The sequence below is a fragment of the Onychomys torridus genome, chromosome 23, assembly GCF_903995425.1.
Source record: "Onychomys torridus chromosome 23, mOncTor1.1, whole genome shotgun sequence".
In the NCBI taxonomy this organism is placed as follows: domain Eukaryota; kingdom Metazoa; phylum Chordata; class Mammalia; order Rodentia; family Cricetidae; genus Onychomys; species Onychomys torridus.
In genome coordinates, this window is record NC_050465.1 from 2,127,827 (window position 1) to 2,140,457 (window position 12,631).

General features: G+C 59.6%; 1 protein-coding gene across 1 annotated transcript; it reads left to right on the top strand.

Moving 5' to 3' along the window:
* Positions 1-6,788: 6,788 nt before the first annotated feature.
* On the top strand, positions 6,789-10,113 carry Ptma (prothymosin alpha). The gene is made up of 5 exons (XM_036173719.1): positions 6,789-7,060; positions 8,792-8,863; positions 8,969-9,062; positions 9,218-9,291; positions 9,375-10,113. Exons 1-5 carry the CDS (start codon positions 7,016-7,018, stop codon positions 9,420-9,422), a joined length of 333 nt encoding a protein of 110 aa, XP_036029612.1. The 5' UTR covers positions 6,789-7,015; the 3' UTR covers positions 9,423-10,113.
* The last annotated feature ends 2,518 nt before the right edge of the window (positions 10,114-12,631 follow it).

Below are 12,631 nucleotides of genomic sequence, written 5' to 3' on the forward strand. Positions count from 1 at the left end.
TTGTGTGTGTGTGCCAGGGAGTACTCCTGGCACTCAGGTCTGCTCTGGTCTCCTGTGATTTCAGCGCTGGTGTCAGCCACAGTCCCAGGCATTTAGAAGCAGTGTGAGGGACATGGTGAGCCGCAATCAGGGCACCAGGCTTGTCCTTCCATCCCCCAGCTCTTCCTCTCTCCTCCCCTCCCCTTCTTGCTCTGTAGCTCAGGCTGGCTTTGAACCTGTGATGACCCTCCTTCTTCTGTCTCCACAGTGCTGATTACAGATGGTGTGCCACCACACTTATTAGGCCCCATTCTCTACCCAGAAACTCTTTCCCACGCGGCGCCCTGACTGTAGAATCCCCTTTTATCTCATTCAAACAGTGCATGTGCCATCAGAGGACACTTGGAGTACATTGGTTCTCTCCTTCTACTGCATGGTTCCAGGGACCAGACTTACCTGTCTGGTTTGGTGACATGGGCCTTACCTGCTAAGCTGTCTCAAAGGCCACATTTCTTCCCTCTTTATGGTTTTCTCTTTTTTTACACTGCTCCATAACAGAGGTCTCAGCATGCTGGGAAGGGGGTCTTGGTGGAACATCAAGCCCACCTAATTCCCTTTTGTTCAGAGCACATGGAAAGTTTATTTTTTCTTCCCTAACTCCCCCGCCTCCATATTTTTTTGAGACAGTCCCATCCTATAGCCCAGGCTGTCCTGGAATTCTGGAATTCACTTTGTAGCTGGTGCTGACATAGAAACTTTGGTAATCCTCCCTCTTCACCCCCCCCCCCTGCCTTAGCCTAGTCCTAGAAATATAGGCATGAGCTATGTTACTAGGCTAGACCTTTTTGTGCTGAGGACGGTCCTAGGTATTGACCTCAGGGTTTTATGCATGCTAGAGAGATGTTCTTACCACTGAGTTACATGTTCAGTCTGAATAATCATTTCCTTTTTTTTGGATGTGTCCACAGGTGTGTAAGTGCACACGTGTGCACATGTGTGGAGGCCAGAGGTTGATATCAGGTATCTTCATCAATCACTCTCCACTTTATGAGGCAGGGTCTCTAGCTAGGAGTTTGGTTTGGGTGGCTATCCCATCTCTACCTCTGTAGAGCTAGGCCTTTAGGCAGGCAGCCACCCCCAACCAACATTTACAGCGCCCTCCAACTCCCCCCCCCCCCATGACTGTTTCTTGATGAAACTTACCTGGAGTATGGGACACAGTATCACACCAGGTGGAAACACAAACAGACCCATCTTGTGTCTATGCCCGGCGCACTGTGCCTACGGGCTGCTTAAGTGGCCGTTGGTGCCAGGAATCCCCTTTCATTCAGTGGGGAACCAGGTGGCAGAGAGCTGCTTGGAATTTTGGTCAGTCAGGCCTGGAAATGAGTCCTCCAGTCCCCCTGCTGGCCCAGAATGGAGGCACACGGAGGAGGCTGAGGCTGCGCTGGGGGAGCCCTGAGGACTTTTGCCAGGTGAGTTTTCCAAAGAGCTGAAAGCACTCAGTAACCTAAACTAGGGTTCTGAGATGAACCCCCAGCCATCTCTCTCTGATGTTCTGTGTGTATTTATAGACATGTGAATGTGTGTGCTTGGAGGCCAGAAGTTGACCCCGGCATCTTCTCTGATAGCTCCCCATTTCATTTATGAGATAGGATCTTTCACTGAATGTGGAATTCACTGATTAGGCCAGGCTGGCTGGCCAGTGACCCCAAGGGATCTACCTGTCCTTGTCTGCATAGCAGGTATTTTACCCAGATATATTTCCTCAGCCCCATTTTCTTTTAACATTTTTCCCTCCCCCCCCCCCCCCCCCCTTTTTTTCCCCTGGTTTTTCGAGACAGAATTTCTTTGTGTAACAGCCCTGGCTGTCCTGGAACTCACTCTGTAGACCAGGCTGGCCTCGAACTCACAGAGATCCGCTTGCCTCTGCCTCCTGAGTGCTGGGGTTAAAGGCAACCCTGTTCAGGTGTGAGGACAGCTCTTATCTTGAACTTCTCATGTATGGTGTACCCACTTCTATAAAAAGGCACCTACCAGGCCTTGCCCTCCCTGGCCGGGTTTAAGCTCGAGTGAGGCCCTGTCTGGTTTTGAGAGTTTCCTATAGAGACATTTACCTGACTCTTTCTCCCTGTGAAAATCACAGACCATGCCTGGAAGGTCTGACTGCTCTGCAGAACAGCCTGAGGGATATCTCCATGCCGGGGGCCTGCTCAGAGGACCTTGCTGGTGTGGAAGCATCTCATCTCCGTGGCTCTAGCTCTTCTGTGTGACCTCAATAGCCCCGGCTTGGGGCTCCTGCTGCAGAAGTGTGGAGAGTCTCTGCTGAATTTAAGGTCTCGTAGGGACCTGCTTCTTTGTCAGATGCAGCAGCTCATAGGCTTTCGAAGGTGGTTACCTAGGTGTGTGCCAGCTCATGGGCTCCTGCAAACAGAATCTTCCTGTGCCATCCTGAGGTGAGGCTGGGCCCACTCACACACCAGTGTAACCAGAGCTTAAGCAAAAAACACCCACAAGCTTGGCTATGCAAATAGGTACACCAGGCGCTGGGATTCAGGGAAGGTGGCCAGGAAAAGGCACAGCAGACAAGATTCCTGGAGTCTCTGCAGGGGGCACGTGTACAGGAAGTCTGGCTGGACAGCACTCCTGAACCTAGCTAGGGGTTATGGCTACTGCCTCTGCACACTCACCTCTTCCAGCGTCCTTACCTCACTTGGCGCCCGCCAGCATCCAGGCTCTGCAGGCTTTGGCCTCAAGTGTCAAGAGACATTCCCCACCCTCTCTCCCTGCTGGTAGGAGCCTCCCAGGGTGGCCAGACCTGTGTGAGTACCAGGAATGGGGCCTCTAGCCCAGCTCCCCAGGGAGGACAGTGAGGGCGGGCAAGTCCAGGCCTGCTAGAGACTGCAGCCATGGCGGGAGTGGGGGGGCACACCGGGACGGGACTGCTCTTACACAATCCTGCCGCTGGCAAGGCGGGAGGCTTGAAAGGCAGCTGGCAGCTCCCCAGGCCCTGACGCCTGAGCAAGGAAACCACAGCCTGAAACTGCAGGGGTTCTGAAGGGCGGGAAGGCGGGAGTTTTTGAGGCCTGTTCCACTCTGGGAGTCCTCCCAGACTCGTCATTCCTTGGAGGCGGAAGGCACTGCCAACCATGCTGGGCACTGAACCACAGGCTTTAGAAACCCAGTGAAGACACGGTCCTCGTTTGCCACTGAACATGAGAAAAATCTGCTGAAGACGTTGTTCCTTTTGCCAGAGTCCTGTGGATACCCTTAAAGCAACATGCTTACCTACAGATGGCAGACGGAAGGCGGCATCCCGAGAGCATATTTCCCTGGATGTGCCGGACTCTGTTCTCAGCTCTGTTTGATTATCTAGTTATTCAGTTCCCAATGGGAACTGTTATGCCATGTCTAGGTTTTAGAGGTGAGGAAATGGCTCACCTGATTTTTCACAACCAGCAAACAGCAAGGCTGGGGGTAAATCCAGGCAGCTTTAATCCAAATATATATTTTAACTTAAAAATTTACATGTATATGGCCTGGCATGGTGGGACACCCCTTTAATCTCAATAGGATGAGGCAGAAGCATGTGGATCTCTGAATTCAAGGCCAGCCTAGTCTACAGGGACAGGACTACAAAGAGAAACCTTGTCTTAAAGAACCAAACCAAGCCAGGCGGTGGTGGCGCACGCCTTTAGTCCCAGCACTCAGCACTTGGGAGGCAGAGCCAGGCGGATCTCTGTGAGCTCGAGTCCAGCCTGGGCTACCAAGTGAGTTCCAGGAAAGGCACAAAGCTTCACAGAGAAACCCTGTCTCGAAAAACTAAAAAAAAAAAAAAAAAAAAAAATCAAACCAACCAAACAAGAAAATGGCATATCATCTATCTGTGAGGAGGAGGCACACATGGAGGTCAGTGGACATCTTGTGGGAGTTGGTTCTCTCCTCTATCATGTGGCCCCTCGAGATTGCACTCAAATCCTCAGGCTTGGTAGCACCTTTATCCTGGGCACCATTTTGGCTGCCCCCAAATCTGAGCTAGCTCCCAAGTGTGCACTTTGTCATGTTCTGGGTTTCAGGCAGAACTGTGAGACAATCCATAAGGAATACATATGCTGGAGATGGCTCAGGAGAAAGCCGAGGCTGCAGGATAGGCACCCACAGGGCCAGGTTGGTGGAAATAAATGAGTCAGGCTTACAGGGGACGTGTACATGAAGGAGAGGTGTGCTCAGGAAAATTCCCTGAGGCAATCTGGGCCACACAGAACAGCCTTAGGGCAGGTCCAAAACACCCCAGGTCTGTTTGAACTGACCTAGAGGAGGATCCGTGGCTTTCTAGAGCTCCCTAGCTTGTTTGAGACATTTGGGCAACACTATGGAAATGCCTTATTGCCTCTGGAGCAGCCAAAGGCCCGGGATGCATGGATGTTTGGAGGTGAAGAGGCGGAAGGAAGGAAAGCTGAAGATGTAGACCAACCTGTCACGGACCCTTCGCAGCCCCAACAACTGCAGCAGCTCTGGTCCCGAGGTTCTGGGTCTTCTCAACCACAGCCAGCCAGAGCTCTGACCACGGTTCACTTGGGAACTCTAAGTCTCTTTCTAGAACCTCTGGGTTTGTTTTGGATTGCATGAGTCAGACACTCACTGCCATGAATACAGTGGGCGGCTGGTACGCGCTTGAATTTAGGTGGCTTCTGGAACCGGATGCTTGAGTCCCCCTCTCTCCCTTACTAGTAAAGGCAGGGGCACAAAGACCGGACAAAGCAGTTCTTCGAGGGAAATTCATACTCATCCAGCTGCTCCCTGCTGGCCACCCCACCTCCCTCTGCTCCCCGATCGGGAACCTGGTGTACTCTCCAGCTGTAACTCCTAAGATAGGCTAGGCCAAGCTCTTTGTGCATCTGGGTTTTGTAGGTGGAACCAAACCCCGGAGAGCAGAGCAGCAGGAGCCTAATGGATACGCCCCAGGTAGAGGGCCACTCTGCTTTCTGTCCGCCACGCAGCGCAACCCTCCCTATGTCCTACAGAAGAGGTCCTGGGCGGCTGCGGCAAAGGCGTTCCTCGGTTTACCAAAGTGGCCCCAGCTCCCCTGCAGTAAGGTTCCGACTCGGAGTCGAACCCAGGGCGCGCAGGCAACCAGCCTGGGGACATGCCCGTCTGCAGCCATCGGTGGCTCGCTCGGGCAGCGGGCGCGGGCCAGGGCGGCGGCAAGGCCTTCTCCTTAAAGGCGAAGCCGCTCGCCGAGGCCCACGAGGTTAGCGCCACCGGCACGTGCGCGCGGGAGACGGGCCGGCCACGTGCGGCCCGCGGGGGGATGCCGGGTCGGGCTGCAGCAGTTCCTCCGCTCCGCTCGAGCTCAGGAAAGGGGCCTCCCGGTGGGGGTGGGCCGAAGCACCCGGTGAGGGCGGCGCGGTCCCTCGCCTCGACCTCCAAGCCCCAGGGAACTTGGCGTCCACCCGTCCTCCCCGCTCCCAACTCCGGGTTTTCCCCGCGCCCGGGAACACGGCCACCCCCCCCTCCCAGGAGACGGACGGCAGGGCCGGCCAATGGCAGGGCGCAAAGCGTCAACTTTGTGTTCGCCCGCCACTCTCAGCCAGTGCGCGCGGGCTCTCCCCAAGTCCCGCCTTCCGTGTCGGGCGCCCCCTGCTGGCTACCCGCGGCCGGACGCCATCTGCCGCCATCTTGAGTGTGGCCGAGGTCGCGCCTCGGGAGTGCGTGTAGGGCCACTCCAGCCTGCCTGCCCACAGAACGGGCTTCTCAGCTCGACAGCCCACCGCGATGGCGGTGAATAGGGAGCAGCCTGGCGTTTGGACGCGGTCCGTGCGAGCTGGGCCGCCACGTCACGCCACGCCGGCCGGGCCCGCCGCCATCTTGAGTGTGGCGCCGCTAGGGGTTTCCTTTCTCACAGCCCCGCGTGGCCCCTTCAGTGGCTCAAGCTTGAAGGAGCCCCGCAAGGACTAGCCCCTAACGGCCTAGGCGAGGCCCTGAGGTGTCAGGGCCGGGGGTGGAAAACTCGATGGCCGGGCGGGGCGCTGGAGGCCGGCCAGAGGCCGTCGCGACGGCCGCGACCTTCCAGCAGGCGCGGCCCCGAGCCCTGAGGCCCGCGGGCGGCGCCGCTCGAGGGCAGACACCGGCGCGGGGCGTCGAACCCCTCCTCACACTGGCCCCCGAGTGTGTGCTGGGCTCGAGGCCCGCTCGTCAGCGCGGCCCTGGACGGCGCGACTGGGGGACGGGCGGGCGGCGGCGGCGGCCCGTGCCGTCGGGGTGGCGGGAGGCACGCGAGTCCGGGGGGGGGGGGGCCCGCCGTGGACCCCACGGCCCGCCCGCGCTGAGACGAGCCTCGGTGGAAGGCGCGGGAAACACGCGGGGCGCCGCCCGGGGCGGAAGCGCCGCCCCGCCCAGGCCTGGCGCTCCGCTCCCCTCCCCCTCCTTCCGAGCAGTCCCGGGGAGGGGGAGGGGGGGAGGGGGCGGGAGCTGCGCGGGCAGCTTTGCCGCGCTTTGCTTCTCTGCGTCAGGAGCTTTGAGCAAAACAGCCGCGGGGGCGCGCGGGACGGGAGCGCGCGCGCACGCGCCACCTTCCCCCTCCCCCGGCCCCGCCGACACATCCCAGGCTGAATGACACAGTGCGGCGGAGGGGGCGGCGAGGGGGCGGGGGGGGCTGCGCCGCGCGCCCGGGCCGAGGCACTGCCGCTTTAAGCTCACTTGCCCATTGTTCGGAATCGGGCCAATGAGCGAACGCCCGCTCCCCGGACTCAGCCAATAGCCTCCGCTCCAGGGGCGCTTAGCACCGCCCACTAGTCTATATTAAAGGTCCTGGCGCCGCGTGAGTCCCCCACTGGCTGCTCCGAAAAGCCATCTTTGCATTGTTCCCGGGTCCTGCTCCGCGCCCGCTGCAGCCGCCTTCGCCGCCCGCCTCCTCCTCCTCCGCCGCCGCCGCCGCCTCCTCCTCCGCGGCGGACTCCGGCAGCCTTCTCGCCAGAGTCCTCGAACTCGGTCCCTCTCTCTCCCTCGCTGCAGCGCATCACCGGCGTGCCCCACCATGTCAGACGCGGCCGTGGACACCAGCTCCGAGATCACCACCAAGGTGAGGCTGGACGCCGCCCGCCCCCTCGGGGTCCGCGCCGTCGCCCCGCGCGGGCTCGGGCAGGCGCGTGGCGGCTTCCCGGGGGGAGCTCGCCCGCCTCCCGCGGCGCGGTGGCCCCGGACACCCACTCTTTGTGTGCGGGGGAGGGGGCGCGGCGCGGGCATTGGCGCGGCCGTCGGCGGCGGGCCCCGGCTGGCCCGGGGTGGACGCGGGGCTCGGGGGCGGCGGAGCGCGGAGGCCCGGGCGGCGGAACCCCCCCAAACTTGGCGGCGGCGCGTCTGCGCGGCCGCCGGGAGTCGCGGGGCCGGGCGGGGGGTCGCGGGGCCGCGGAGCACGGAAATAACTTTGAAACTCGGGCGGTCGGAAGTGCGGGGGGCGCGTGTGCGGCGCCGGCGGGCTCCGGGGGCCGCGCTCGCTCTTTGTTCGCCGCCGGGCCGCGGGCTCTCCGGGCCGACCCGGGAGGGCGCGGGTGGGGCGGCGCGCCGCGGGAGTGTCGGCGGGGGCGCAGAGGGGCTGCCGGCCCCGGGCGGGCGCGGGCGGGCCGTGGAGGCGGGCCGTGCGGCGGCGGAGGGAGGCCGGGCCGGGCGGCGAGCCCACGCGCCCGAGGGGCAGGAAACGGAAAGTGCGGCGGCCGCACGGCGGAGCGGCCCGGGGCGCCCCCCGCGGACAGCCTGCGGCGCCCGGGACGCGGCGGCCAGCAGCCCGCGCAGACGCGGCGAGCCTGGGCTCCGAGACCCGAGGCGGCCGCCGGGCGCGGAGCGTCCCCGCCCTCGGGGCCAGCCGCTCGCCGTGCGCGCCCCAGCCGCCGGCCCTGCACCTCGGCGCCGGTCACCTTGGCTCTGGGCCGTCCCCGTGCCGCGCGGCCGGGGCGCACTCCGCAGCGCTGCCCGCAGCCGAGCCCGGCGGCCGTGTGTGAGGGCCCCTCGGGCAGTGCGCCCCGGCCGCCTCCCGCGGGACCGCGCGCCGACTCCGGGGCGGCAGAGCCTGGCGGCCGCAGGGCCACGCCGTCGAGGCTCCCGGCCCGGAGCAGCGCGGACCGCGGGTCGGAGCCGGGCGCACTGGGCGCCCAGGGCCACGTGCTCTGCGCGGTGCGTGCCGCCGAGGCTCGCGCGCGTAGTTGGCTGGGTGAGTTGTGCGCCTGCGCGCCGCCGCCACCCCGCCCCCACTCCCCGGGCCTCGGCCGCCAGGGGGCGGGAGTGGGCGCTGCGGGGCCTCGGCAGGCGGGCGCTGGGCGCGAACCCGCCGGGGCCGACAGGTGGCCGGGGTGGGCGGGCGGGCGGGAAGATGGACTCGGCGGTGTGCCCCGAAGCCGAGTCTCCGGGGCCGTGCAGCCCGCAGGTGGACCTCCCCTGCAGGCCCGTCCCATCCTCCCCACCAGCTAGCCGGCGCCCGCCGCCGCGCGCAGGCCCCTCCCTCCGCCGTGTTTATTTATGGCGCGGCCCCCGGCCCCCGCCTTCAAGAAGCGCTTCTCTGGGGGAGGAGCTCCCTCTAGCTGGGACCCGCGGCGAAGGGCGTGAGGTGAGGGCCACCGTCCCCAGGCCCGTCGGCCCGGCCCGGCGGGTTTGGCTGAGGTGCCCTATGGTGCAGCTCGGGGTCCAGAGGGGCCGTTGAGATGACCGCAGGCCTGCTGCCCGGCCCCGACTTGACTCCCGGCGGGGCCGGCCCAGCTTTACCTAGCTCTGAGCGCCTGGCTGTGCGGACTGCTGGTCTAACGGGTCTCCTCTTGTCAAGGACTTGAAGGAGAAGAAGGAAGTTGTGGAGGAGGCAGAGAACGGAAGAGACGCGCCCGCCAATGGGAATGCTGTGAGTGCCAGCCGGGGCTTCGGCTTCCTTTCCTAGGGGGGGCCGGCGGGTGGTGGTCCGCGCCCAAAGTTTAGCTGGCTGACGTCGGGTGTGCTTTCTGTGCAGAATGAGGAGAACGGGGAGCAGGAGGCTGACAATGAGGTAGATGAAGAAGAGGAGGAAGGTGGGGAGGAAGATGAGGAGGAGGAAGAAGGCGACGGTGAGTAGTCTTGTCCTTGGCTGCAGGAGTCAGGAGCCTCTGCTGCGGGACGCCCCCGGGAAGGAGGCCTGGGCGCTTTCTGCCCACTTGGGCGTGTTGCACACGGCTGTAACCCGGAGGGCGGTGGTTTATGTGGCCCTTGGTTCTCTCTCCAGGTGAGGAAGAGGATGGAGACGAAGATGAGGAAGCTGAGGCCCCTACGGGCAAGCGGGTAGCTGAAGATGACGAGGTAGGCCTTGTTGGGGTGGTGTGAGGTAGTTTTCTTCCCGGGGCTGGTGTTGCAGTGGCAGGGCTGACGACTCTTCTGTGCAGGATGACGATGTTGACACCAAGAAGCAGAAGACTGAGGAGGACGACTAAGACAGCAAAAGCACGAGCTAGACTCAAGGCCGCCGTGACCTGTCCACCCTCCACTTCCCGTCTCAGAATTTAAACGTGGTCACCTTCGAGTAGAGGAGCAGGCCCCGCCCGCCCGCAGCGGGCAATGCCACCCACACACGACATGGCGCTCTCCACCACCCCACCAAACCACATGAATTTGCAACAGGGGAGGAAAAAAACCAAAACTTCCAAGGCCCTGCTTTTTTTCTTAAAAATACTTTAAAAGGAAAATTTGTTTGTATTTTTTATTTACATTTTATATTTTTGTACATATTGTTAGGGGGTCAGCCATTTTTAATGATAACGGGTGACCAAACCAGCCTTCAGAGCGTTCTCTGTCCTACTTCAGACCTTACTTGTGGTGTGACCATGTTCATTATAATCTCAAAGGAGAAAAAAAAAACCTTGTAAAAAAAACAAAAACAACAACAAAAAAACAATCTTATTCCGAGCATTCCAGTAACTTTTTTTGTGTATGTACCTAGCTGTACTATAAGTAGTTGGTTTGTATGAGATGGTTAAAAAGGCCAAAGATAAAAGGGTTTCTTTTTTTTCCTTCCTTTTTTTTTGTCTATGAAGTTGCTGTTTATTATTTTTTTGGCCTGTTTGATGTATGTGTGAAACAATGTCCAACAATAAACCGGAATTTTATTTTGCTGAGTTGTTCTAACTGGTGTCTCAAGCCTCATTTTTCTGTGTGTGTGTGCGTACATGTGTGTGTGTCTAGTTCTTCGAGAATGTCTCCTGTATCTCTGGACTCCTGAACCTCCTGAGTGATTGTATACCCCTGCGCTGTTTACCACCTATTTTCTGGAGAGGTAATGGGGTAGTATTAGGATGAAGGGACTGGTATAGAAAAGGTTAAATGTAACCTTGTATTTTTTTACTTCTGGTGGGAGGTCTGGATAGAGGTGCAGTTAAAGTGTCTGACCACAGGACATCGAGGTTCTATTGGGTCTGTCCTTTCCTACTGATGGTACTAACATCTGTCTGGGGATTGGACTTAGTGACTGGGTGCCAGATGTGAGCTGGAGAAACTGCTGGATGTGGAGTGCCAAGTGCTTCCTGGGCTGTTGTCCTGGTAGTACATACGGTCTAGTGGTTTCCCCCTAGTGGTGGCTCACGGTACTTGCCAGCTAAGCCTTTAGGTCCCAAAGCGTTTCATGCAGGGACTGGCGTCACCTGGCCAGCAGTTGGCAACTTTCCCTTAGAGCCCAGTGTAGAGGTGGTTGGGATCTGTTTCAGACAGGTGAGAAAAGGCCGCCTGTAGGGGGTGCTATTGCCAGGTTGAGTCGGTCAACTCTGCCATATGGAGCACCTCAGCTCTTCAAGGTGAGGAAAGGGGCTGGGGATTTAACTCAGTGGTAGAGTGACTGCCTAGCAAGTGCAAGGCCCTGGGTTCAGTCCTCAGCTCAAAAACAAAAAAGGTGAGGAAAGACTGAGCCCTGAGTCTTCTGACTGCCCAAAGATTAACCTCAACTCCCGGGATCCAAAGGGAGGAAGCATTGTGTGCAGTGCCCTCGCCTGCAGTTGCTCCCCGCCCTCCTGTGATCTGGAGAGGTTCAGAGGAGCCAGCCAGGACATAAACTTGAAACTCATGGCTGGGTGTGCTCGCTCACAACTAACATCGAGACTCCGGAGGCCAGCCTGGTCCACAAGTTCCAGAGTCACAAGTCTCAGAAACCCTGTCTCAAAAAAGCCAAAATAGTGATCCTGGACCCCAAGTATAAGGACAGGACTGAGTGAGGGAGGGCATCCCAGGAATTCGGAAGTGGGAGGGGAAAGGGCCGGGAGATGGAATGGTTAGGGTTGAGCTGATGAAGGGAAGGGGAGGTGGGACAGCAGGACACACCCAGCACCTGCCCCTGTAGTAGGTACGACTGCAGTCTTCCACCTCAGAGCACACAAGGCTTATGCCCCGCACCATTCAGCATTCAGATAACATCCCAGATCAGAGACCGGCGGAAGGTCTCTAAAGCAGGCGAAGGGCTGTGTGCTCCACATGGAACAGCTGTGCACGAAGCTGGAGCAGCTGAACTTGGCCCCTGAGGCTGCAGCCAACATGTAGAAAATACTGCTCTGACAGCCATGTTACTAGGGAGCCAGTGAGTGAGTCTTGCTGCGGCGTCAATCTTGTCTTCTGGAAAACAGGGACAATAGTGTGAGGCTTGAACCAAGGCCCGCTCCTTGCCGACTTCCCAGTTCTCGGAGACATCCAGATGTGCATTGAGTCTGCATCCTATTCCAGCAGGTAAGCACTCATTTCTCTGGAGATTAGTCCTGGGAACTGCCACCCTTAGTATACTTTTCCCTGGTCCCGAGCCTAGCACACAACCATTGCTTGGGGACCTTTCCAAAAGGTTCAGGGTCACCAAGATCTGCTGCCGCCAATGCCTAGGACAGGGCTGGAAGATTGCTGAACCACGGGCGCCCTCTGGTGGGCACAGGGTTGCAGGGTCGCAAGATTTGTCAAGGTCTAGGCAAGAGCCCCTTCAATGGACCGGGGAGGTACCTTCCCTTCTGTTACACTTGCCTCCCTCTCTCTTGCTGGAACCTTAGTCAATGTGGAGTCAATGTGGAGTCAGTGTCACATCCCATGCTACCCGCCCCCTTCTCCCCCCCCCCCCCCCCCAGGGTGGCTAATGTCTCATTCCCAGGACCCTAGGCCTCTCCGGAGACAGAGCCGAGGCCCCAAAGGCTCCTCTGGTGCTAGACCTCCCCTGAGTTACAGATCCTGGGCTGCCCTCAGGGACCAGCACTGCAGTCACATGCCCTGTCGTCAGCTCACTGCAGATGGTCTGTGTGCACAGTGCCTCCTGGGGCCAGCCTAGCTCTGGGTCGTTAAAGTCCGTGTCTAGAAAAGGGCCATCCCTGCCTGCCTCAGGCTTCTGGCCTCTCTGTGGTCCCCTCCTGGTGGAAAGTGGTTTTTGGAGAGAGAAGGCCTGTGCCCAGTTTTCTTTAGGACCTTCTCTTAGTGTGGTCTGGTCTCACAGGCCTGTCTGCAACAAATGCAGCCAGCAGCCAAGCCCCGATACAGTGTACTCTAATTCTGCACCATGGCCAGCTTGTTCATAAGGATAGGGCCACCCAGGGAAGGGTGGAAGGCTGTCACCTGAGACCTTCCGCTTGGATACCTTAGCTTTGAACTCGTAGGAGTTACGGCTGCCTAACGGGAAACAGCTGAAAGG